General features: G+C 43.4%; 2 protein-coding genes and 2 long non-coding RNA genes across 10 annotated transcripts in view; 2 read left to right on the top strand and 2 right to left on the bottom strand.

The window, feature by feature from the left end:
- TAX1BP1 (Tax1 binding protein 1) overlaps window positions 1-4,951 on the top strand; it is a 47,371-nt gene extending 42,420 nt beyond the window's left edge. For all 3 annotated transcript variants that reach the window (XM_015853731.3, XM_085538437.1, XM_085538436.1), the window contains 2 exons: window positions 3,098-3,183; window positions 3,836-4,951. In XM_015853731.3, coding sequence (XP_015709217.2) covers window positions 3,098-3,183; window positions 3,836-4,037 — 288 coding nt within the window. In that variant the 3' untranslated portion in view covers window positions 4,038-4,951. The remainder of the gene's footprint in view (window positions 1-3,097; window positions 3,184-3,835) is intronic.
- LOC146762117 (uncharacterized) lies at window positions 1,592-3,173 on the bottom strand. The gene is made up of 2 exons (XR_014942974.1): window positions 3,035-3,173; window positions 1,592-2,970 (listed from the first exon to the last, which is right to left on the bottom strand). It is a non-coding gene; the product is annotated as an uncharacterized LOC146762117 (long non-coding RNA).
- A 585-nt stretch (window positions 4,952-5,536) lies between the features above and the next one.
- Window positions 5,537-27,514, bottom strand: part of JAZF1 (JAZF zinc finger 1) — a 155,192-nt gene continuing 133,214 nt past the window's right edge. For 4 of the 5 annotated variants that reach the window (XM_085538439.1, XM_015853732.3, XM_085538438.1 and 1 more), the window contains 2 exons: window positions 13,838-14,007; window positions 5,537-7,888 (listed from right to left, as the gene is read on the bottom strand). In XM_085538439.1, the coding sequence (XP_085394565.1) occupies window positions 7,712-7,888; window positions 13,838-14,007 (347 nt within the window). In that variant the 3' untranslated portion in view covers window positions 5,537-7,711. Of the gene's footprint in view, window positions 7,889-13,837; window positions 14,008-15,364; window positions 15,594-27,514 lie in introns of all 5 variants that reach the window. The other variant, XR_014942970.1, reaches the window with a different exon arrangement.
- Window positions 7,926-27,506, top strand: LOC146762116 (uncharacterized). Its single transcript, XR_014942971.1, has 2 exons — window positions 7,926-11,962; window positions 16,104-27,506. It is a non-coding gene; the product is annotated as an uncharacterized LOC146762116 (long non-coding RNA).

Raw genomic sequence — 27,514 nt, 5'->3', positions numbered from 1 at the left:
TACAGCCTGTTGAACTCACTGGCAGTTTTAAGAGTAAAAGTTACGATCCAGTGATAATAGTGAAGTTATGTTGTTAAAGGCAGCTCTTCACAATTCATTAACCTTGGTATCCAAATTTCTGCATTTGGACAGCCTAGTATTTTTTAAGCTGCACAACCATAGGGCCAGAGCTCCTTGACACATTGCATCAGCCTCATGAATGAAGATGGAGGCCACATATCAGCCATGTCACATCGCTGCCAGCTCTGCACAGGCCTTGGGGCTCCCGGTGTCCCTGGTCACCTCCGGGGTGAAGCAGGCTGCCGCTGGGCCCACACTTAGGGCAGCATCATGTCTCATGGAGCATGAAGGATGGGCTTCTGCCCAACTAACTGGGGTGACTACACTGAGGGCTTTGGGGGCAGTAAGCTGATGCCTGTTCTTAAAATATAGCACTGATGTAGCTGTCAAGGCCTGACCTCCCGGACTGTGGGTAGCTCTGCTTGTAAAGCTACTTCAGGAAGCTTCCTCAGCTTGGCTTTGGGGCTTTCATGGGGTGGGTTGTTACTGTGGGAGAGCGGATGGTTTTGAAATGTTACATGTGCTTTTCAACCTGGCATAATTTATATGAGTAAGAACAGCTTCACTGCTGTGCTTACATACCCTAGCAGAGGAAACAGACATGGCATAACAGAGGAGACAGACTCTGTATCTTAGCAGACACCACACCTGCTGTGTTCAGTACTGTCACTTGGCATGGTGTGCAGGTCAGGAGCTGTGGTAAGGAACACACAGGATGATTTTCATCATTAATTGGTGGGGCCTTGGGACACACCTAGCTGACATGAAAAAAGCCTTTTGTAAACTATTATTAATTTCAGCTTACTGGTTCCGAAGCAGTCTGTTCTGGTGGGCACAGCTAACATACATGGGTGGAGGGCGGTGGCAATTACAGAGTCATGGAGTGTCCTGTGTTGGAAGGGGCCTACAAGGATTTTTGAACCTAACTCATAGAATCATAGAACGGCCTGGGTTGAAAAGGGCCACAGTGCTCATCTGGTTCCAACCCTCCTGCTGATGCAGCTCCATGCTGTTCCCTTGGTTCCTGTTGCAGTCACCAGAGACAGATGGCTTTCACTTGAGCACAAACTGCCTTCTGCTCAAGGAGTAGCTGAGTGACCAGCAGCCAGGGCTGATAAAGCCTTTTCTGGAGGACTTAAATGTTAATTAGACCTGCCTGTGTAGTGGAATTTACTTTAATGAAAGATGCGGATTCATTTTCTCAGCTAAGTCCTGGTTGGCGTGCAGGCTGCTGGTGAGCAGTTAGTCATGTTTTTGGCACCGTGTTAGCTGCAGCGTTGGAGTACAGGAGTGCTTTAAATAGCTTTCCTCCTGTAACACACACATCCTACCTCTCTTGTGACAAAAGGAACAAATAACATTTTAAAACCCATATGCTTTTTTTTTTTTTTTTTTTTTACTGCAGGTGCAAAGCAAGCGAGTTAGACAGGAAAATCTGTCTGTCGCTGGCATCTGTCACAGCAAGCCCCACTAGCTGCTTAATGGAAACGTTAAATGGCTGAAGCTGAACAGCTGTTGACAGGAGAAAAATGCTGAGGGAACCTTCCTGTCCTGCCCTATTTCCAGCATCTCTTCCTAAGGACAAAGGATGTAGGCTGGGAAGGCAGTGAAATATGTTGGCATATACCTCTGTTGCCTGCACAGAACATATTGCACGTCATATAAGGCCCCATTTCTAAAGACCAGCTCAATAGTTTGTAAGTCTCACATGTAGTGTGTCTTTGAAATGAACAAGGTGATGATTTAGGATCTGGAGTTGCAAAGCTCTTGCTTTATTTCCCTGTTTTCCCATCTCAAAACGGGGGGGTGCCATGCTGCGTTACCTCACTGCGGAACAGAACCACAGTGCTCTGATGGGGAGTCTCAGAAGCAGACCCTGTGGGGATTCCTCATCTTTCTGCTCAACATCTCCACTGAGAAACACATTTCTGCTGCTGTGAGCAGTGAGGGGCAGCAGCAAATTCTCTGGAGGCCGCCGGCCTTTCCAGCTTGATAGAAGCCCAAGTCTGTCACAGAACGGTCCTCAGTGGCAGCAGCTGTGTGTGTGCTGCCTGTGCTGGGCAGGGGACACGCCTGGCTGCTGGGGGCTGTACAGAGCACTCAGAGCACTCAGAGCTGGCTGTCGGAGTGAGCGTGTGCGTCCGCATCAGGGACCTCTGCCCTGCCTGAAAGGTTACATTGATGGACTTTAAGAGCTCGCCTTGATGTGTGTGGACTTAACTTCTGAGTTGTAGCTCCGTGGTTGAAGCTCTCACAGTTGGTAGCATGATGCATCATTGGGGTGAGCACGGGTTTTCTGTGCTGCCTTAGCCCCCAGGCATGGACAGAGAGGGGACCGCATCCCATAGTGACTGTATCAGGGGCAGCTTTGAGTAGCACAGTTTGTTGCTATACATATGTGGGCAAAAGGTGTTCGTTCAGCTTTTCGTGTTCATTAACCTCTCTTTGGTACACTGCATAAAACCTGTGCTACTGAGATTACAGTCATAGAATCATAGACTCACTCAGGTTGGAAAAGACCTTAAAGGTCATTGAGTCCAACTGCAACATAACCATACTTTCCTAACTAACAACCTTCAGCTCAGTCATGTCCCTGAACACCACATCCACATGGATTTTGAACACATTCAGGGATGGTGACTCAACCACCTCCCTGAGGAGCCCATTCCAGTGCTTCAAAACCCCTTCTGTTAAGAAGTTTTTCCTAAACTTACCGTGGTGCAACTTGAGGCCATTTTCCCTCATCCTGTCACCAGTGAGAAGAGACCAACCCCGCTCTCACTGTAAGCACCTTTCAGATACTGGAAGAGAGCAATCAGGTCTCCCCTCAGCTTCCTCTTCCCCAGACTAAACAGCCCTAGTTCCTTCAGTCTCTCCTCATAGGGCTGATTCTCCAAGCCCTTCACAAGCCTTGTTGTCTTTCTTTGGACCTGCTCCAGCACCTCAGTGTCCTTTCTGTATTGAGCTTCAGCACTTAAAGGGAGAAAAAGAAACTCCTTTTATTGGGTATTTAAAATGCCACTGTTGTTTTTACCAGGATGATGACAACGCTGTACCTTCTGCTCCTGATCCTCCGAGCCTCCTCCTGCATGAACGTGGAACGGGTTTTTGCTTTGATTCCAGGTAAACATTTATCTTGTATTGCTCTTCCATGTTTCTGCATAGCTGGAATCCTTTCCTCAGTTTGGGGGAGAGGGAATGAAAAGGGGAGGACAAACACCATTAAGCATTTTTAGTTGGTGTTTGGTTTACAGTGAACTGTGAGAGAACTCCCTGGGTGGACTGTTTGTGTTATACCTGATTTTTGACTGCACGTCAAATGTCATTTGGTAAATGAATGAATAACTTTTGGGTCCCCCCCCCCCCCTCTTTCTAACCTAATTGTGAACCTAAGTTTAGAGCTTTTACAAAGTGCTATGTTTGCTAAGAACGAGCATTTATGAGCAGGGAGAATGGTTTCCCATGAAACCGCCTGGCCATTAAGGCCGCCAGTGGGTTTGTATTCAGCGGTAGCTGGAATCGTGTCAGAATGATGTCACTTTCAAAATGCCGAGGTGGTTCTTTTGGAATTCCTGTGTAAAACCACACGGCTGTGTCCAACACCTTCAGCTCAGGCGTTTAATTAAGCGCACGGTACTGCCTGCTCACACTTAGGTTGGTAGCAAAGCTGGTAACGTCAGTGGCAGCAGATCCTACTTCTGCCTTTAGCTTTGAGATAACAGGTTAAATGACCCATCCCTTCTTTTTGTTTCTTCCTCTCCGCCTCCTGATGAAGCTTTGATGTGCACAAGAAATGCCCTCTTTGCGATGTGATGTTTCCACCCAACTACGACCAGAGCAAGTTTGAGGAGCACGTGGAGAGCCACTGGAAGGTGTGCCCCATGTGCAGTGAGCAGTTCCCACCTGACTATGATCAGCAGGGCTTCGAGAGGCACGTTCAGACGCACTTTGATCAGAACGTTTTAAACTTCGATTAAATACTCCTGTTTTGCAGTGTAGCTTAAGCAGAAACTACTTTTGAGTGGTCTACCTATGGAAAACAAACAGCACATCTTTCCTTTAACAGTGCAAATCTCTGAGTAAAGCTAGTATACTCTAATGGGAGCCATGAGGAGTCTTGGCTGCAAGCTGCTATTTGGGTTATTTTCTCTTTATTTAACATTATACTAAAAACAAGCAAACAAACAAACCCCCACCCCTCCCCTTGTTGTGTCTGTAGTTATTTATTCCCCTGCTTAGTGGCAGTTGTTAAGGACGCGGGAATGACAGCCTCAGAAAAAGGCCCACCTTCATGATATTCTTCTTCAGCTGTATGGAAAACCACCAGAACACCTGTGGTAACTGAGGCGTGATTCAGATGTAACACACAGATGCTTTTCCTCCCGGAGTCGTGCACTCTCTTTGAGTATCAGTTAAATCAGAAAGCGAAATAATTAACCCAACAGAAGTAGAGTTTTCTAGAACCTTTCTGCAGTGTAGCTGCATGTACTGTGAGATTACGTGCCCGCAACGAAAGCAAGGGTGAGTACTTCAGTTTCACACATGGAATGTTTGCCTTAAGGAGTAACATTGAATGAGGGATGTTTTACTTTAAGGCAGTATTTTTGAGTTGAAAGACAAGGCTGTGCTTAAATGCCTGGAAATGAATTGTTTAAGTAAGTCATTGACCATTACGTTGCAACTGCATTCAGTAGAAAACGTTCTATTTTCACAACAGTGAATTGTGTTTGTTTTGGCTTTTAAACCCTTTTAACTTTATGTATTTCTTTCTAGTAAATATAAATGTGTGTATATCTAAAACATTTTATATTTACTTAACTGTATTAAGTAAAATTGCTATCCATGTGTTGTACAGTAGTCTTGTAACATTAAAAGCAAAGTTACTCATAGACTCCATGGTGCTGTTTCTGTCATGTGCAACGAAGGAACTGCTGCACAGAGGGAGGGGTTTGGAGGTTCAGAGTAACTCCTGTGCTGTGCAGTTCTCTTCCATGAGCATAAGCAATAACCAGCTCAGGGCAGGGTGCAGTAGAGGCCGCATGGCACAGTGAGTGGCAGTGCCCCAGTAGGCACTGTGTTGCTCCCCTGCATTCCCTTTTGTCTTTATCTTTAAACTCAGGGATTCTTGCTGGCCTAAAGCAGAGCGCGGACGGATTGAAATAGTGATGTGTAATGTCTGAAGTAACTCAATGGTGCGTGAAAACGGAACGGGTTACAGAAGCCAAAGCATTTTAGTGGTCATATTCGTAAAGGTGTCTGAAGTCTTGGAAAACAAGCCGTGAAACTCAGCATCCTTTGAGAGGCTGAATGAAAATGCTCAGTTCTTCCTCCTGTGTGTTTTTGCTGTATGTGTCTGTGTGCAACCCTGAAGTTGCTGCAGGCGTGAAAGGCACAATGATACCGAAGTAAAACCCACAGCTAAAGACTGTGTGCAGCCCCAGAGCTGAACTCTGCGTCAGTGACAAGCCGAGAGTGGTTTTCTTAGGTCAGAGGCAGTTTATTTTAAATGTGATTTGATTTACATTTATAAGCAGCTTTCTCGACAGGAATTTGTTAAGTTGCCTTCAGTTCTCAAACAAACCTCTGTCACTTTCAAACTTAAAGACTTTGTCCCCAACGAAACATATGAAAATATAATTTAAAGCACACTTTTTCACAGACACGGTACAATACATTCACTATACACAGTATAACAAAATAGTCCCATCTTTACCTGTTTAATAATACTGTCACAATGAATAGGTAAATAGAAACTGGAATTTCATTTTTTATAGTTGAATTTACATGCAACGATGACGTTTTACGACTGTTTAGCTGTCGGATTTACTTACCCAGCCTGTAGGTTCTCGCACTAGGAGCAGAGCCAGGACAGAGTTGTTGGCCACATCTGTTGCCAAAACTGCAGAAGGTAGGAAATGGCCACCTGGGGCCTTTTGGTGCACCACTGATTCTCATGTCTGAATCATCCTTAGAGCCGAGCTGACAGCAGTGTGCGGTGCAACTGCTGCCGTCCCATGAGGGTTGGGAAAAGAGGCATTTTGTTTTAATAGGGATGTTCTACATGTATTGGATCGGGATGAGGCCCAGCCTTTCAGAGGGAGTTCTACTCAGCTGAAGAACAGGCGGCAGCTGTTTCCCTCCAAACGTTTTCCTTTTAAAGCTTTGGAACAAAATAAAGGGAAGGCTTATTCCTCACAGGTGAGCTTTCTTTTGCACTTAGAAGGACAAGAAATAAGCAAAAGGTGATGGCTGTACTGAAAATTTTGCACTCCTCACCATGTCAGAAACGTTTTGAGGTGGGGGTGCCCACCTGATGCAACTGTCCAGCTGCATTCCAGGAATGGCACTTGTGAGAGAAGAATGCTCAAGGCAGGATGGTAAGCAACAAATGTTCAGGTATGGTCCAGACACGGAGCTCTCTCACGTTGACTTCTAAGTCAACCTCTGGCCACCTGCTGCAAGAAGCACTTAATCTTCAATAAGGCTCATATGTCACATTTTAGCAAAAGGAATCGTAAAGCTAAACAGACACTGCCAAAGGGAGTGCGCCGACTTACAACGAGAAGCACAAAACGTACAAAGAAAACCTGAAGATACGATGAAGGTGAGGGAGAGACGTTAGAAGCTCCCTTAGCACAAAGAACGGACCTCCTTCAACCATGCGCAGAATCCTTGATTTTTATTTGCAACCACAGGCACACGCCAGTACGGCAGTTGCAAGAATTGGCAACAACATAAAACATTAAATCTGTTGGCAATAGAGAACTACAAAGTGCTTTAGAACTTCATCCGAGATGAAGATAACTCTTTTTTCTCACACACACATAAATTTGCACTTAAGTATTTCCGAGTGTCTTTCTAAGAGATACTTCAGGGGTAACTACTGAGTTGGACTGGGATGTTGGTCCTCCGAAGTCTGATGGGCATGAGTGTAATACGACATCTCGTACAAAAAAGAAGCGGGTTTCTAACACTAACGTGATTGTTTACTAGTTCAAATGGCAAGATTTTCAGCATTTCAAAAGGGGAAGGGGGGGGGAGGGATTTGCAAGAGAATATAAAATACAGCAAGCACACCTTTTTATGTATGTTATTTAAGTATGAAAATATTTTTAGCATATTATGTTAAACATTCTTTCTTATTTATATTTCCGTTACCTATAAGACTTGCTACTCCACCGACAACTCCACACGTAAGGCATGTCAGCTATGGTTTGATAACGGTGGTCTTGGTTTGGTTTTGCACGCACACGGACAGATGCATCGAGAGTCTCCGTCATGCTACAATCTTGAGACGATGTCAGTGCCAAGCTCTCCTCCTCTTACTCCTATTCAACGCTGCCGCACGACTGAATACGCCACGCCCCCTCCTTCTTTTGTTTGGGAGAGAAAGAAACCAAATGTTCTGAAGAATCTATTAGCTTTTTATAGCACCTTATCTCGAAGTAATGAAAATGGGTACGATGATTACATGTGCAAATGTACAAAATCATTAACTCTACAAAGATACATCATTCCAAAATTACAGAAAATTTTAAAGCATGCATTTAATTGTTTAAAGGGTTGCTGAATGCTTCCCCTGCAAAAGGTGGCTGTTCTCAAAATCAGCAACTGCTGGTGAGGATTTCTTGGCACGTTTGTGACCAGCATGTTATTGCTGCATCTTCCTGATAATCTCAGCAGACACGGGGGGGTGGAAATTGATTGTGTGGTGCCGCAGGCCCTGAGCTGTCTTGTAACTCTTTCCGCAGCGACACTTGAAGGGTTTGCGTACGCGGATCTGTGTTCTGTGGCCGTTCTTGGCGTGGTACTTGATGCCATTCACATTCTGTGGGGCAGAAAGCAAAGCGTTAGGTGCCCGTAGCTCTGATAGCGCACTGCGACCTGTTAGAGCACAGCACTGACTCCATGTTACAGCACACTGAGCACTGGGAACTCTCTCCAGGTTCTGAGCATATGTTGTGCTCTCAAGGCGTGTGGGATGAGATGGAGAGTATCTGTGCAGCTCTCATCTATCTGACCTGCGTAATCCTGCTACTTCCCAGTGCGCTGCACTGCAACGAAGATCTCACGAATAGGGCTGTACGTAAACGTTCTTTGCTTTCTGACATTCCCTTTGCATAGCACCGAGAAATTTGACTCTGAGGGTCATTTACAAGCAACAAGTTGGCAGAAAGACTCCAGTAATGCTCCAAAAAGCGGGAGCTGCACCCATGGCATTCGTGTTCCGCTCTGTGTCATTGTTTCTGGAGATGTCTGTGGGCATCAGCAACGTGTGACAGCTTGTGCACTGCCTCCAAAGAATTAAATGTAGGCATCACAGAGGGACTTGCACAGGACGCTGGAAGGTAGTCCAGAGAACAGGCTGAACAGAGAGGTTGTGGATGCCCCATCCCTGGAGGTGTTCAAGGCCAGGTTGGATGGGGCCCTGGGCAGCCTGGTCTAGTATTAGATATGGAGGTTGGTGGCCCTGCCTGCAGCAATAGGGTTGGAGCTGGATGATCCTCGAGGTCCCTTCCAAGCCAAGCCATTCTATGATTCTATGATTCTCACCAACTACTGTGTGGGAATATGCTACAGCCACAACTGGAGAATTTCTCCACTGAGCTTTGGAGAGAAAGGACATGACACAGCGTTCACATCACTGGCAAAAAGAGGAAGAAGCCACTGTGGTCTAACTGGCTCAGACAGTGCTTTCCCTCAGATACTTGAGGCCCTGCTGCAGCTTTCAGATGGGTTTGCACATGGTTCTGCTTTTCAGCACCTAAAGGGCTCTTGGTGCATAAGGACGAGGGAAGTCAGTGGGCAGCAGGATGACTGCCACAGGACATCCATCAACACCTGAGCACCAAGCAGGCCCGTGCCTTCAAAAAGGAGGAAATCAGGGTGACAGCCAAACTGCTGCTACTGCAGTTTAAAAATAAAGTGAACCTCAAACCCTGTATTTATCTTGGAAATTACAGAAGCCTGTTCAGACTCTGACTTTTCATAACCAATCACTTTAAGACACTTCTAACCAGCTGCTGCCCATTGTTAACAGACCCCACCAATCTGCAGTCACAAACATCCTTGCTATTCTGTGCCAGCAACGCTCTTCTCCCATTGCAGGCTTTTTAACAACCCACTCAGCATCAAGTACAGAACTCACCGCAGGCTTTGATGAAGGGAGAAAGTAATTTAAGTGATTTCAGGTGGAAAAATTTAAGGAAATGCTAAAACAGAAAGCTGTGTGGAATTAGTTGGGCTGCGGAAGGTTTGGGAACAGTAAAACATGCAGGGTATGAGGAGCAAGCATAACATGAAACCCAATCTGAGCTTCTGTCTTAAAGACAGCAGTTGTTAGAACTCTTCAGCGCTTTTTCCACCACTGCAATGTAAACACTTTTGTATGTCTGGGTTGAGTTTGTTGAGGTACGGTAAAAAACGCTGCCAAACGCATACATCACTTTTATTGCTCTGGTTACTTAGGTTGCTCATTATTTACTCTCCCAAATAGATTGAGGAAGAAGATGGCAGAGTAGAAGGGCGCTCCAAAACCTTACACAGGAGGAAACAATTATTAACCCAGGACCAGATCAGGAGGAGATACGGAAGTTCATCCTGGCACTGCGGGGCCTGGTGAGACACAAGGACACCTGATGGGTAGGGCCCCTTGCATGGTTGTGCTCATGAAGCTACCCCATTCCAGAAGCTGAGAGCTCACTGCCCTCCTAAGGTCGGGAAAGACATCTCTTCTTTCAGCCATGGGCATCTGTTTGGTTTGTTTGTTTTTTTTTTCCACTATCTTCTGTCTGCTCCTTTCCAAAAATACCAACCAGCCCAGCCCACCTTCCCAACATCCTCTGAAGGAAATGAAGAATGTCCCTATGTCCCTTTCCTTCTCCTCTCCCTGTAACACTGTCACTTTTGCTTCTTGTGCCAAAGTCATGCTTCTCCCAGCTAAAGGTTTCTTTTTGGGTCCAGTTCCTCTTTGCTCAAGGAAGCTCTGCTCTGGCTACTTCATTCTTTTCATGTCAATCCTCTTCTTTCCTTCTCTCACTTCAGAGTTCTCAAGGGATGGCAGTCCCTACATACAGGTCAACTTTTTCTGAGGGCAAACTCCCGAACAAAATGTGTGATAGCATCTGCACCACAGAAATTCCACAGCATGAACAAAAACCACTCATCAAGAAAGAGAAGGCTGCACAGTGAAACGTCCTGAACCAGCACCAATTCCTCCAGGACAGGAAACACGTTCATCACATCCCGCATCTCACCATCCACAGCTACCTCTGAACCCATCCCTTGACTTGCTTCCCTCTTTAGAAGCATACCCTCCCTACAAACACGTGTGCCTCCCTGGGCTTTAGCGCCAGTAAAGACACTTGTCACATAGATCTGAATGAGACAATCATCTTAAGCAACCGTAACTATCAACATGCCAGCAGTAGAGAAAAACCCTCGCAAAGGCAATCTATGCACGCAGATGAGCCTTGCTTTATACGCCCTTTCAAACACTATCATAAATGAGGTGTACTTAGCAAAGTACATCTTCCATCCCAGTCAATTTCAGACCTGGCAATATACCTGCTGTGATAAACTATTACTGTTTTTTCATGTAGGAAGAGCAGGAAACTTCAAACTTAACTCACCAACTGCACTGAGAACCGAAACTGGTACTTTCTGGGCAGCTAGAAAATTTTCAAAGGCCACGAACAGCTTAAGTCAGTTTCCTTTTCTAGTGTATTTGTAGGTGAAGGATGTTTATCTACATCACATACATGTTTTCCTTCTCTTGGATACTCATAGTTTTCTGCCTAGGTCCGGTAACGGTCATTAGAGAAAAAGAAAGCATGTTTCAGAAATCAGCAAAGCTTCAGAGGCTGCTGTGCTCCTATAAGTCAGCATGCTCCAAACTCCATCAGCTGCTTTGGAATATCCCGCCAACCAAGTTTACAAGCCATTAAAGAAAAAGTTAATTGTTTTTCAGGATCTCTGGCACTTGCAAGAAAAACTTGTGTCATGCCATACCTTACAGAGGGCTTATTAGCAATGCATTTTATAAGCAAGCAACTTCATTTCTAACAACAAAAAAAGAAAGTTCCTGAAGAACAATTCAATTTTTATGACTCACTTCTACTGCGACGCCTATGGGAGACCGCCAGCAGATAGCAGCTGGGCAGGAGGCCAGTAGGGTCTTCTGATACTCATCTGGGCTTGTGTATAAACATGTTCTTATTACAGTTTCCATTGTCCGCCCCAGCCCACTCCTTGGGAGTATTTGTTGTACTCATTCTTGTCTTATTTACCTTTCCATAATGACTTTTCAGTGCAGAGGCCATCTTTTATCCTTGCACATTGTTTGCAAAAAGGAGCCCTGATCCTCACAGGGTCCTTTAGGCAGCACTGTAGTACAAATAACACACCTAAAAATAACATCTCTGCTTCTCAAACGTACGTCACGTAGGGCCAGACAAAAGAAAATTGTGTATATTCTCTTTTCCTCCTCGCTCCCTTAAAAGAATGCATCCTTTCTCAGCCGTAAAGTGAGCCTGGCAATTACTGTATGTGCATGTCCGTGTTCCTGTTTGTAGCTCTATAATTGTTTTACAGCCCTGACTGTGATTATCCAGTACCCACCAGAAAATCCCAGCGCTTTGATCACAGGACTCCCTACCCAGACTGGGCAAATAATTCATCTGAGGAGGGGGCGGAGGGGGGGGGGTTAAGCAGAAGGAAGATGAAGAGGAAACAAGAGACACGGCTGACACAAAACTAAAAGGAAGGAAACGAAGATAAAAACGTAAAAGGAAAAAAAGAATAGGCTGAAAAGAAAAAAGGAAGGAAGCAGAGCCCACAGAAAAGGGAGATGAGGAGAGGCAGAGCTAAAGGAAATACATTTTCCTATCTGGACTGAACAGAGGTGAGTCTCTTAGGAATATATGATACTTTTTATTTGCTGCTGCTCTCTGTCTATCAGCCTCTCTATGGGTCATTAATTTGTTCCCCATCCGACTGTTCTAACATTAATGGTGTACAAGATAACCCTCAGACAGTCCTCATGCATTTGAGATGAAGGTAGCAAGATAGCAGAAGCAGGCAGGAACAGCTTGCTTATTTGGGCAATAAAAAGACTGAGGGCTGGCAGTCAAACAGAGAACAGACAGGATATAGCAAATTACAGGGTTCTCCTTCTAGCCACTGCCATTAAATGAAAGTTTTCTGCAGTGCATAGATGCCCTGTGGGCACAGTGACTTCTAACAATCACCATGGCTTGTTTGCTTCCTGAGCCAGGGATTTAGCTTTTATACCATACCCTCCATCTGACGCAGCCTCTACCACACACAAGGGAAGTATTACAAACAACGTGGTTATATCCATAATGTAATACATGCAAATATTCTCCAAACGTCTTCCCCTCTGCCCTGTCCTGAGACACAGAATAATCATGACACGGGTCAGATACAGCTCTGCAAAACCAGACTTGCATGAAATGAGCGCGCTGCTCTCTTGCTCACATTACAAGTATTTTAAGCAAGCATTAGCTGATCTCCCAGTGCTGTACACGAATCTGTCTCATGATCTGCTGCTAACAGAGATGCCGCAGTCCAGAACAGCTGCAGGATCACTGACACACATTTTCAGCCACTGCACGTTTTCACATACAGTTTATTCATTCTCGTCACAACTGCTTTATCTCAAATGTTATCAGTCTTCCTACATTTCTCTTTCATACTTCTGTTATCTTTTACGTCCCTAATTAGCTAAAGTCTACCCCTTAGATAAAGCAAGTATAAAATCAAACTCAACCACCAGTGCTTTCCGTGGGGTAAGGTCAGAGCTTGAGTTTCCTAGTGCTTCATGCAGAAGTGGTTCAAAGGAACTGTGGCTAATACATTATTTCTGTTCCTAAATTTCAGTGACTACAGGACACTGTGATACAGACTAAAACTGTCAATAAAATTCCATCGGTCCCTGCACCAGTTCACGTGAGGCAATATCCCTGTCCCCACAACATCACAGTATGTTCTTTACCAGCCAGCTCAAGGTTCAAAGTTAAAGACTTTTCACTCCCATAAACAGACACATTTTTCTCATGATGGAGAGTAATCAGAAAGGGGAAAAAAAAACCTTCCCAGTGTGTCACGCAGAGGGATGCAAGCCCAGCACTCAGGGCCAGACACAGCGACGACTGTGCACATGAGTCACTGGGACACTGACCCGGGACGGAACGATGCCAGAGTTCCTCTAAGGCTCTGCCTTTTGGGGGTGACCTCTGACTTGCAAAACATTAACCACCACCTTCCTGCATCAGCTTCACAAGGCACAGCACCTGGGTGCAGTCTTGTGAAGGAGAACTGCACCTCTCCCACATATGCAGAAGGAATCCGTCCCGGTACGGATGGGCAGAAGCTTCTTACTTAGTGCCTCTAAAAGGGACATGATGGTTTTGCTGGTACTGCCTCTTAGGCTGCCGTTCATTTGTCTAGGTAATGGAAAACTAGTTGAAACGTGTAAAGCAAAAGTCTTGCAAAAGTCACTGTATGTAATCTTGTTTGACAACACGGATGCAAAAGGCTTTACGTTCTTTATAAAACTTGTAACTTTATAAAGCTTGTAACCTGGCTGTGCTTGAGAGGAAACCAGTGATTGAAATCCACCTTCTGCTAAAACAGCACAGTAACGCACGGGACAAGTCCATTAGATGAGAAAGGTATAAAATGATTTGACAGACTTTTTTTTCCCCTCTCTTACCTGCACCAAGAAGAGATAAGGCAGATCTGTGCTACTGCTTACCTTATATCTTTTTTTACATCCAGGAACAGGACAGGCGAAAGGTTTCTCATCCCCTCCATTCATGCACATTGAACTAAGGATAGCTTCAGAGCTGATAGCACTTTCTGTAGTCCAGGACTCATCACTGTCTGATTCTTCATAGTCTACTTCCTCCTCATCATATTCACTACCTAGAAAAGCGGGGTAGCGAGATAAAACAAGAATAAATAAGAGCACGGCGAGATAACGCGTTCTGTATTTATTACATCAGTTGCAATGACTTGCAATTTCCCCACTTCTGTCTTTGCTGGAAGACGGTTCTTTTTAATTTTATAAATCTATCCTTCTTATGGCTGTTTATTCTTTCATAAAGATACCAGTGGCTCTTTTTCTAATAACCAAGACAGGCATTATTAATACGCCATCATAAAGAGTTAACTGCATGGCACAGTGAGTTCAAAGGATTGATTTTAAAGCACAGTTTCGCTGCTCCTCCAACAACAGGATCCCTCCTTCCTTCCCAGTGCCCAACAGAAAATGTGTTTTCCCTCCACCCTGCAATTAAAGCTCATTTTAAGGCTTTTCTTTATGCAATACAATACTGAAGAGCGTAATTCTACAGATCATAAACATTGTAAAATAATATGTTGACAAGTCCTAATGCATTTACTAGCCCTTTGGAATTAATGGGAATTTTAGCACAACATTAATAAGAATTATATTGTAGCAATTATAGTTGTGAAATTCATTCCCTCAGGTGTAGGGATAAATTGCATTGTGTGGCTGCCCCGGACAGACCGCATTATGTTCCAGATATGCTACGGCAGCCATTTGAGTAGTTGGCGTTGAGTTTATTTCTTATTTTTAATTGCAGTAACTATTATTAACGAATTTGTCTGAAGAAGCTGAATGTGAAATGAGAGAAATTGGGAAAACAGAATTCCAGCCGTAAAAAATACAGTCAAAAAATAAAGAAACAGGGGAGGGAAGAGCCCCGGCTGATTAAATAGAAAATATATACACAGAGGGAGGGAGAGGGAAAGCTTAGGGAAACTTCTGTGGTGTCAGCGGGAGGTGGTGCTGTGTTTCCCCTCCCCTTTATTCTTCCCCTTTCCCAGCTCTGCTGAATTTTATCCTTTCTGCTGAAAGACGATTTGGCTCCGAGTGCTGGAATGGCTCCCGTTATTAAAGACAGTTACAGGACACTCGCACGGCTCTATTTGCTTCCCTCACATGCCCTCCGTGCAGCTCGAAACGCAGACAGTTGCCTTATGGCACTTTAAAAAAGAAACATCGCGACTTCACGAGGAAAACCACCCTGCAGTGCACAATGGGGGCTTTGTGGGGTTCTTTTTCCCCCCTTCTGCATCTCATGAAACTGAATACGCACCTACAGCCTTCAGCTTTTCCCTCCCAACCCCCCACCCCTACCCTGTAGGCTCCCTCCCGCTCAGCACCTCCCGTTCATTAAGCAAAAATGCATGTCAACTGGTAGCTGTAAGCACTTAGGGCTCCTGAGCTTTAATCAGATCCTGGAAGGCAGCTTACAGATGTCAGGCTATCCACGTTGCCTTCCTGCGGTTTCCATCCTGATGGGGTGTTGTGCAGATGAGGAGCGCTGGCTCGTTTCCCCATGAGCGCACGCACACACCCTGAGCAGCATCTGCAGAACTGCGCGGCCGCTGCCTGAGATCCCTCATCCCACACAGAAGGACCGAGAGCCAAGGAAAGCATTATTGACCTCTTAAAATATTTCTGAGCTCTAGGAACAGTTAACCTAAAATGAAGTTAAGAGTTGTTAGAGTTTAATTAACCAATAAAAATAATAAAAAAAATAAAATAAATTAAAAAAAAAAAAATGGAGGCAAAACCACAACTCTGCTTCTACCATTTCCTGCCCTTGATTGTATCTTGATGGAAAAAATTCCTCAAGCTGCTCCTTTCAAGCTTTGCAGCTCAGTCTCTTTTTTTGTTGTTGGACCGAATGCAATAGAAAAAAAACCTTCTGTGAGTAACTACATGCGTTTCTAGGACAAGAAAACACACAAGGGTTTCAGGTGCTGACACCAATTTCTGCCATCGTAAATAACCCCTTGAAGGGGGGGGTGATCTCCTCACAAACAGGAGTTCTTCTTCCTAAGGTAAATACCACCTGAGACTGTGGCGTCTGCTAATGGGCAATACACAACACAAGGGACAAGATACATAGGAGCGGTGCGGAGCTGAAGTAACCATAATGATGCGTTTCTTCCTTTGCTTTCAAACCATACTTTAATTTTTCTAACAGCTTCACAGAGATCCAACTCTGCAACAACATTTGCCTGGCTTTCCTTAGAGACTCAAAGAAAGAGGGAAGAAAGCAAGAAGCATGTCTGAGAATCTGCAAGGTCAGCACATCCCCACGGTTTCATTTTCATTAGCTCACCTGCACCAAAATGCAACCTTTTGTCCAGTGCGGACAGAAGTGTTGTTTAACAGTACAAACAAGCTCTCGGGTGTCTCCAGTTTTCAAACCCAGACTTGTCAGTGGGGATGTTACAAATAGGATTACATGAATAACCATAGGAACAAGCTTGCTTTCTCTCCCTGAGCAACCACACTGCAGTGTACCTTGAAGGCACATTACCTTACACAAGCTGGAACTGCAGACATCACCGCCCTCATCTAACAGCATCCTACTGAACTCAGTTGCTTGTGCTCTCTTAAAAGACAGCAAACAATTCCCAAAATGTATTTAAGAGGGAGCCGGTATAAACAAAACATAAGAACCGTCCGTCTTAGAAGAATTCATTAGCAATAAAAATTTCTCCTTTAAATAATTATGTTGTTTCAGTTGCCATAGAAAAACAACACGGCTCTAGTCACGCTTTTAACCGATTCTGCCTCCGAATTTAATTTCCTCAGTTGTCAGTGTCTGAGAGCAGCGACCCAAGCGGTGCCCCACCAGCCTCACTGCTTGCGTGCAACAAACCAGAAAGGGGAAAAAAAAATACAGAGAGGAGAAACAAGAAGCCTAGCACGCAGGTCAGGGACTTTAATTAAGCACCGCACAGCCGCGGCTGGGCACAGCGTTCCCACGCCGGGCGGCAGTCAGGTGTATGGGCAGCTGGCCAGGGGACAGCAGTGCTGCTGGGATGGAGTGCACAGCTTCGTGCTTTCATTGAGACACAGCTTTCTTACTTGATGCTGCTTCTTTCTTTTTTAGACTTGGGTGCTGCTGCACAATAATAAACGTCAGTATTTGCTTGTAAAAGGGAGAAATAGAGTGTCAGTTCTAAATACCTGGAAAGGAAAGGCTGATGGAGCAGCTCCTGCTTTCAGCAAGGTGCTGTACAAATTTACAATGTTCCTACTGTAACCAAAGGCTAGTTCTGCAATGGCAACTATCCTCAATTCTCCAGCTCTCTCCATTTGCCATGTTCTTCCTGAGTGTCCCTGTTAGCTCTCTGCTTTCCACCATATCCAGATGGATGTGTCACACAGCTTTCATTCCGAGACCCCACGCACACCTCATCCTGAACTGAATTAACATTTTCTTTTCCCAGTGCCTAAATAACATCTTCCCAGTGCTGCCCCTACTCCTTGCATGCAATGCTCCTTCAGCCCTGGCCCACTAAGCCATCTCCTCTCTCCTTACTCCAGCAACCAAGCCAGAAGGTTCAGTTCATCTGTGCTGCCCCACTAGATTAAAAAATGAAACAAAACAATCCAAAGGCAAGGAAAGAAAGCTTGGGTTTTGTTTGATTGCTGGGATTTCCCATGCTGAGACCATGCCACTGCCCCTCAAGCAAGGGGTGGGCTCCACAGGTGGAGATGGACATGAGCTGGACGCGACAAGGCACAGCTTGCATTTGCTGCCATGGCAGAGCCAGGTATCACATGTAATTACCACTTGTGAGAAGGCACTAATTATATACAGGGTCACAAAAGCACACCAATAAGTTATTTCTGTATTAATTTGTATTCGGTGTAAACAAAAAGCATCACAATCAAGGTGATGCTCAGTGATAAACAGATCATTTGCTCTCAATTACTCTCCTGAAAATCTAGAGCTTTATCTTTTAGACTTGTGGAGGTTACTCAGAATTCACGCCATGCAGCCAAGATCCAATTCTACCTTTCCTGTGCACACCTTCATTCCTCTGTGTGATTTCCAGAGGACTTTCTTCCTCAACTTGGTTCTAGCAGGTGCATATCACTTGCAGTTATTTAACGTGTATTTAACTTCTGTAGCGTGCCTTGTAATACTAAAAACACAAAGCTGATTAAAAACAGCACATGCCGCATGTGCAATTACAACAAATATGATCTATCTTGATCTGTGATCAAGAACATTACGAGTTCTTCCTTTCTCCTCCCAAGAAAAGAAAAAAAACCACCACAAAACAACGTATCTATCCTTGCCAATTATTTTCGTGACCAGAAAGCATACGTTCACATATACAATGAATAGCTATGAGCAAAAAGCCCACTGCAGTGGGAAGCAGCATTGCTAATGTCACTGAAAGTTCACGGTTGTTCCAATGATCTCTCATAAAAATTCAGCTTCACACTTTGTCCCGTGCAGGACTTGCAGTTTGTATTTCACAGAAACAGTTTTATGAGAGCACTTCTTATGTTAAGGAGTCTGCATTCCCATATACCGCGACAGCTTCCTTGATTAAAGAAAAGGAAAAAAAGAAAGAAGCGAATAATTAATATTACAAGATTTGTGGCCTAACACTAAAGCACATTTATGGAATTATCCAAGCTCTCCCCTGCATGCTCGTGGATGCACACAGTCTCTCTCCAGGCTCAGCAGCAAGGAGAACATTCCCACAGCTGATACTCATTGCTGGTCTGAGGGCATATCGAGTCATTTGAAACAGAATATTCTTCCTTTATATAGAGCACAGGAAATAAATGCTAGGAGCACTGAAATACAAAACAGTTAAATAAAACATGTCACAGCTGCTGTGCAAGTTCTTAGCCTAGAGGCCGCAGCAGGGCTCTTTGGCTGTGACCTGGGATGGGTGGCACAGCGTGCTGGGCTCTGCCAACAGATTTCCAACACTGGATCACCCAAACAGTCTGAGCTGGGGCTTTTCCTTTCTTTGCTCACTGTTGAGAGAAAGAACTGAGAGAACAGAAAACGTTTCTCAGCCCCTGTGACAGGTCCATTAGTTTTTTGTGTTTCCAAAAATATGTTCATCATTCATGTCCACAAAGGTGATGCTAACAGGTATGTAATCCAACCAAAAAAACCTCAGGTAGTTTAAGCAGACTGCTGTGTAAGTGCTACAGATGCTGGTATTTCAGACTGCAAGTGCAATTCTGGTGTTTGATTAAGCATCTACGTGGCATGAGTACTGGGTTCCCCATGGAGAAGGATGGATAGGCTTTATTCAGACAGCAGGCACAACGGACATTGCTCAGTCTTCGCTCTTACTACAATAAGCATCTCTGGGCTGGTTCCTGAAGGAGAGGCAAACACATTCCCAAAGGCATTGGAATGCTTGGCAGCGCTGCCATCACTCGAGCGAGCTGCTTGAGATGGTTATGGTTTGTCACGCAGGCATCCGCCAAGGCTGGCAGGGATCTCCGTCCCTCTGCACGATCACAAAGGAGCCCCCAGAGCAGAAATTACAGCTTATGACCGCCTCAGCCTTCCAGGGAGCTGCAGCAGGTTGCAGTGGCTGTGCTCTGCATGCCCTGCCCTTCGGCCAGCACCCTGCCCTTCCTCACAACACCAGTCAGAGCAGGATTCGGCCAGAAAAATGTCTTCTGGAGAAACCGCCTTGCCTTCCAGCACTCTCCCAGCACAGAGCCAGTACTGGGCACTAAATGACTGGCTGTTTAGGAACTATTATTATTTAGAGGAACTGATTTTCTATTGTCTCTGGATGAGGCAAAGCCCAGTTAGTGAATAAACCCCACGAGCATTTAAAAAATGTGCCTCGTGTAATGATGTGCATGCAGATTCAAGTACAAAGAGTAATATGATTTTTAACATTGTTTTAATGCACAAAGTACTTTGAAAAGCTCTGAAGAAGTGTTATACCATGAACTACTCATTCTTGTTTGTTTGCAGCAGCTGAAGGGTAGATATCAGCCACCAGTATCTGCTGCACCAAGGGGCAACATTTAAGCAGGCAAGGGTGTGATCAGGTCTTTCTGGACATCCCCCAGGAGCACTCAAAGTGGCTGTAGTATTGGCAGCTGAAACTTGGCAGTCACAGGGAGAGCCCAAAAACCTTGTTTAACAGTGATGCTTCGAACAGGATCATCCCACAAGTACAGGCATACACCCACTGATAACCTCAGTGTTATGTTAAAATGGTAGGTGGGGCTATTCCAACATTTTAAAGCACTTTTGGTTTCATTTAAATGCTCACTGTAAGCCCGTACTGAATTTTAAGCAACCTAAGATGTATGCAATTAAAAAGTTTGAACCTTCGGTGTAAACCACAGAGATTTCAAATCCTATAGGTAGAAACAACACCAAACAGACTGTGTTTTCACATAGAATGACTTCTGCTTAGACAGCCAACTTGGGAGATCACCCCAAAATGCTGGAGATAAAGCTACAATGACAACGGGAAAAAATAAACGACATCATGCTTATCCATTTGAAGTTCTGATAGTATCACATTGGCACTATGTATTCTTATTTGCTGTTAAGTCAAACTGGAAACTGCTTACAAGTTTAGATCTGCTCAACATTCTGGGCTACAGGGGGGAGTCAAAACTTACAAAACTAGGGTTACAAAAATCCCTCTAGAGCCAACATAGGGCTAGGTGGAACAGCTGGATTCTTTCTGGCCTTAGGAACAATTACATGCCATTTTCTATCTTGATATATCTGTATCTTGATATATGCATGGCAACGAACATGCTTTAAGAATAAAACACAGAAAATCCCAGCTCGGCGCTTATAAATCCATCACAAGGAGCCTGCACACCTCTGTAAGCGGATACACTGTAGCTTATTGGATGTACAAGTGCAAATAAAACGTTCGCGTAATAAGGTAAATAAATAGAAAAATAATCTCTACTTGCAATTAATAGCGAAACAGCAACTAATCACAAAAACATGCATGGAAAGAGCAGATTCTGGAAAGAAACAGTCAACTGATACCGTGCCATGTGTTTTGTAGAACAGGACCTTCTGAAAACGCTGCAGAGGTGCTAAAGCAAATTGTTAGAATGTCACTGCACAATGTGCTGTTGAGGTTTTATGGTCACACTGCGCCAATAGTCTCGGGAAGTTATTTTGCATTCTTACATAAACTTCCCCCACCCCCCAATCCTATTTTACACACATACACACACACACAAAATGAGGGCTTTCAATAATGTACAATCTTCTGTTTATACACAGTACAGGGAAAACGGGATAAACCCAACAACACAATCTCTGCTTTAAATGTATCTTAAAAGGAGGTTTCTACAACTCCGAATAAAGAAGAACAAGCTATTAAATGCTCACCAAACAAGAGCATAAGCTTCCTGTAATTAAACGGCAATGTTTCACATGGCAATTTTTCTTTTTTAATTCATGAAAATAAAAAAGGTAAATAAATAAATGAATCCAGCAGACCCCTCCCAGCTGAGGCTTAACTTGTAAATTAATGTAACAGTAATAAAACCGATGCCAGCTGGAATCCTTTCTTTCCCTGGCTTTGGCATGAGCCACAAGTGCAGGTATATGTTTGAGGAAAAAAAAAGCAGGACATTTTCCACCTTTAGTCACGGGATGTTAATTAAACTCTGGCAAAGGTTTAAAGATAGACTCAAAATGTTCAAGAAAGAATTAAAACCAGTTGGGGCTGAGAACAACTCCATCCTTCCTCCCCCTTCTCTCCCTCCCAAACATCTGTTCCAAACTTATATTCCAAAAACCACAGCGAGAAGAACATTCATAATTAATGTTACTTTGGCTTTTTAGTTGCTAGGCCTGCATTCTGAGGTTAGCAATACAAAAACGCAAGTTCAGAGCGCTTTTGCTGTACTTAAGGGCTCTCCTGATGCATGTAACAAAAAGGCCGCTTTTCTACTCTCTTCCCTCTTTTCTTTTGCTTTTCATAAAAAGAAGGAAAAAAGCAGAAGCAGTATCAGGAAACAGTTTCATGTTTAAGATAAAGGATTACAATAAAAAGTACCTACATAAATGAACTACAGTTTATGAAGCCATGAAAATACATTTGAGACGTGTTTTATAACATCAGGTTAAACATGCTTTACAGCTGCACAAAAGCCGTTCAGCCACTTACAGTACAGGCCATAAAACTTGCAATGCACACACTCCTTACCTACCCAACTGCTACGTGCTTCCCATTTATCATCACAGAAACCCAAAAAGGATGCACCAGGCTACAACCAGGCTCCAGATCCAACAAATTGCTGCCTGGGTAGCACTTGGTGCGTGGAGAGCACGGCTGATTTCATTTCAGTAGAATTTAGCTATGCAGCTACTTCCAAGATGGGTTGGATGGGTTGAATCGTCATACCAAGGGTGTCTTATGGCAAGCTGCTCACAGAGGACCAGTGCAGCCCAGAGCTCTTTCAACAGTTTTGTGCTGAAGAAATTCCATGCTTGCAAGCCCTGAGAGGATTACAGCCTTGCCCAACAACATGCAGGCAATGGCAGATTCTCCACTTCAATGCAGTGAAGGCTAGGAGGATTTATTTTGCACAAGAACTATGCTTAGCACAAAAACGACTCTATCTGCCTGACCATCTAGATTTAAGAAACTCCATCAACATAATCTGAAAGACAACCCAATGCTCAAAATCAATAATAGGGACTAAGTTTAATTCTGAAACAGGATCAAGGCTTTTGTCATCCTGCCTGTGTACAGGATAGGGCTGTTAAGGTTTTTAAAAAAACCTCATTATTTTTTGAAAAAGAAATAGGATTTCAACATCCAAAGATAAGAATACATTCAACAAGGAGTTGTATTTCCTCTCGTTTCTTTTCATAAAATAAAATTTGCACTGCAGTGCACTTGGTGTGCTGGCACAAAACTTCCTCTGAGGCTACCATGGTTTCAATAAGGTGCACAAACATACGTTAGCAGGCGTGAGTTGTTTCATACAGTGCATCATCACCCTAAGGCTCAAATGAAAGTACTTTTCAAGTTGTTATTTTCTATTGCACCGTGGCTCCTGGTATCCTTTGGCGTTAGAGGCAGAAGAGTCAGGAAACAGCTCAGGATGATGCTGTCTGACTTTATATGGAAATAACAAGACAAGAGCCTGTGCTAGTGTGGACCAGGTCTGACCTGCAGCTAGAATTACAGTGGTGCCTCCCACCTGTATGGCCACAAGAGCTTAAAATATAAGAGAACATCTAGTTTTGGGGCTAGCAAGCCTTTAGCTCACGTGGTAACATGTGAGAGCTAAACAGTCCTGTGTTTCCTGGCATTTCACCTCATTTTGATGACCACGTACTGGCTAACATCAACTCACAATACACCATTTCCCCTGTGAAATAAAACTCTCTGTTTTAAATCATCAAGTGTGAAACGGCACGTTAGCCCTTGCTGTTTTCCTACCTCTGATTTGCTTTGGCTAAGGTGCAAGGAAAACTCAAACATTTGCTTAAGTTTCACCATCTTCAGCACATTGAAGTGCTGGCCTAAGAAAGCATGGGCTTTTTTTTACTTCTAGGCACTGAAAGCCGTAACTACTTTCAGTGTGAAGACATACAGCACTAGTAGAGCTACAGTGTTCTTCTCAGTTCTTGAGTCACTATAATGGTACAAAATAATCCTGTTCGGATTTGCAGCGTGGTATTTTATGTGTGAGTACATGTGTGCATGTGACTGTATATGTGATTTAAACAACCACCTTAAATTGCCACATGTCCATCTACTATTTCCAACCTTCTGAAATACATTTGTGCATTCAGTTAGTGATTTGTGAGGTAATTAGCAGATTATTCATATGGCTAAATAGTAAATACACAAACATGAATGCTGTCTTTGTTACTCAGGACCACTGAAGCTCCATTTTGAGTGTCAAGCTATCCCTACATTAAGCCAATAATGCCACAAGCCACCGAAGGCCGTCACAATTAGACAGAACATGTGGCTCTTTTTTGCACTTGGGGTAAGAAAGATCCATGTTCAAAGGATGCACTTTTACACCAAAAAGCTCCTATCACAAATTAACACAGAGACAATCTTTACTTGAAGCTTATTGTACATTTTCTGTTCCTAACCCCGTTAAAAACGGTTTGTCAGGTTAGACTTCTAAGATGGGGATTATAAAACAGTTCCTACACTTGGAAGTACTTTAAATCTATGAGCCATGGTTCTATTACTGCTTTGTAGCTCAAAAATCAAAACCAGTGATGATTTTACGAGTTGCTGTAGTCTAGACAACATAGTTACTTTCCAATGAAATTGTTCCTCAGGGAGAGTACTGTGAAAATTCCCATACAATTAATTACAGGTACGCGCAACTAAAATACAATTCTACCGCACAGTAGCTCTATAATTGCTGGTACATTTTATGTCTGTATCAAACAGGAATGCTCCAAATGAGCTGGGAGGAGGAATTACAACGAACGGGAGGCTACCACGTAAAGCTCCTGGCAGTGAGGGAGATGAGCAAGACACAATGTGAGATTTCTGATGCGCCTTCTCCTGTAGCAAGAAGCCGACCTGCTGGAAAGCACTGCATCTAAAGACAGAGTCAGTCTTTACAGAATGCTTTTTTTTTTTTCATAGATAACTGCGCTCAACACAAGGTTAGAATGAGAAACTTAACTAAATTAAAAGGAAAACGTACCCATAAAGCAGGAAAAGGAAGGAAAACAGAAAATGCAGAGGAAAGCTTTAAGGATATATATAGATACATAGATATATTCAAATAAAGCCTTCATGTATTTCTCCCTCACAGCACAGCCCTGTTTTTCCCAACAACTCTTTCAAATAATTTGATTTTCTGAATGTAAGGCAGATGGGGATGTGGTTTGCAGAGCAGTTGAAGCCTCCAGCTTTGCCCGCGAGATGATAAAAACTAACCAACCAAACATACAAAGACACATGGGCAGACCTCCCTGGCTCCTGGTAAGAGACGTGCCCATCACGCAGCTCCACTTCATTAAACGCCGTGCAACAAGATGGTACAAAGGTGAGGAAAAAAAAATCAAAATATTATTTGACAGATGAAGTTATGAATGAAATAATGAAATAGAAATGAAATATTTCAAATAGAAAAGACCTGCCACTGAACTTTCACCCTGTTTAGACTTTTCAGGCACAATCTCCCATCCACTCTCACACTTATTCCATTTCCTGTGCTGACCCCTTAGCCCTCAGCAACACCTTGATTCCTGAGCACCCCCTGCAATCTTGCTTCATGTTGTTCCTTACCTGGCTTATCTCCTGTGTTAGATACGAGAAACTAATCTGTCACTAACCTTTCTTTTAAACTATTTTTTGTCGTCATTTGGTTTTGTCAGTGGGTAATCCATGCCATACATATTTTTGCCTCTTTAAGGAACCTGTATGACAGTAGATGACTGCTGGAAAAACAGGGCTGTTACTTAAGCTGAAGTAGAGTGATATGCACTTGAGCATTTTACTCTGGAAAACGGGAAGGAGATGAATACGTACAAGTTGAACACTAGGCTCCCTTTAAATCAGGGGAATGTAACACCGAGCCCTGAAAAAAATACATCTTTATAGCTGGTGCTGAGAACAAAACCCACCTGTGCTAAGAAAATGCCTATAGGAAATAACTGTACTTTCACTTATTATTTTTCATTGTTATTGGAAACCTCCTCCTACAGCTTTATTCCTTAAGGCAGAAACTACCACTGATTTTACTTAATATTCATGCCCAGTCACAACCGCAGCCAAAAGCTTGTGCTAAAATCTCATACCATGTCTCAGCACACACATACATTACAGTTAACTTGTATGTAGATCAACTGTTTTGCACAATGGCCTTCATTATTTTTTTAATTATTATTTATGCATTTATTTTTTACAAGAACACCCATAAGGCTCAGTTAGAATAGGCGCCTCAGACTGCTAAATGCTGGGCAAACATATGTATATATTAATTAGTGTGTAGGATTAATATAGGCCCCCAAACCTGCAATTAGGTGGAACCGTTTTGGCTCCAATAACCACAAACAAAGTTCTCATTCGTCATCTGCACAGAAAAGGTGAAATCCTGGCACCAGCCAGGTCCCTTAGAGGGAAGCTTTGCCACAGACCACAATGCAATCGCCTCGAGATACTTCATCATATATTTTATTGCACATTGCAGGCCTGAAATATCAGATGCATTCAGACAAACTTCCATTACGCTGGAGAACATGATTTGGTCTACATTTTGTTAAGTATGGCTTAGTTATTTGCCCACACTGTTTACACAAGAGTGGGTCTGCATATCTAATTTTTAAGTGAAAACACTGCATGCAAGTTAAGTGGCAGTGAAGCAAGTAGAAACTTCTGTTCGTCTGAACAACTAATGAGATGGTTCCTCTTACATCTCAAAGGGTGTTTTTTCCAAGTTACAGTAGAACGTAGTTGATCTGTGCTTTACTACACTAGGCACCCCGTAAGTCATACACGCAAAAATGTGGCGCTCTCAGCCAAACTTCTCAGCGACGATTTAATAAAAGAGCCCCAGGATTTCATCTCATATTTCAACTTTTCATTATTGTTTTTTTTTTTTTTTCCAATTACATCTGTATGACACTAAGCTATATTACTATAAGCTGCAGTAATTAAACCTTGAGTATTTCGGATCTGCTAATGCAGGCGAAGATTTCTTAAGTGAATGGCTAATGTTTTGTGCTTACATGTACTCTTGAGTTTGCAACTCTGCAAAGTGCATACATGCTTTATTCTGGTCTGACAAAATGACTTGTTAAATGCTCAGATTTAGGCATTCACTTCCTCAGTGACTGGTTTGATGCTTACCACTAGTCCTGTGCTTAAATGCATACAAGCTGAATTTGTAGCACAATTAAACAAAACAAAACACACCACCACTCCCATCAATATGTACTAATTTCCATCCTGTCCTGACCGAGATTATTTTGCAGCATACTATCCTTAAAAAACCAGCACACCACAAAAGAGCAAGTTCTCTTCTGCTCACATACCGGTACTGAGCCAATCTGCATGGCTCCAAGAAAAAGCTGTTGCAGATTATCAAGTGAATAGTGGATTTAATGGTTCACAGTCTGCTCTGATTCACCCTAACATGGAGTTCAGAAATACCATCTGCTGACAGAAACTAAAATCATTCTGATATAAATAGCAGTTCTGCTAAAATTCCAGATTAACTGGGCTACGTATTGATAGCGCATCTATAAACAGAAAAACTCTGAGCATCTCGTTCCCCCTCAATCAATTTCAGGCTTGTTTTACATTTCTACTGTCCACGTTAGACTTACAAAGCAGCTTAGCTGAGCAGATCTCTTTCTTTGCTGGACTCTGTTTAACGTGCTGCAATGGCTCTCTGTACAACAGCTGTCTTTGCCATATGATAACTTCATTGTTGAAAGCTTAACATATGGAAACTGTGCTAGAATGTTAGCTGCACTGATACCTATGAAGAGAAATGAGCTTTTGCATTACAAAATAACACATTTTTCAAACAACCAAAGTAACAAAAATCAAAGACATATTTAGAATCTAAACCATATTAGTTTCTGGCACGTCGCTCACCCCATTTCAGTACTCAGTT

Source organism: Coturnix japonica, chromosome 2 (assembly GCF_054131305.1).
Source record: "Coturnix japonica strain WE chromosome 2, WE-NBRP24, whole genome shotgun sequence".
Lineage (NCBI taxonomy): Eukaryota > Metazoa > Chordata > Aves > Galliformes > Phasianidae > Coturnix > Coturnix japonica.
This window is presented reverse-complemented; position numbering and strand designations above follow the sequence as displayed.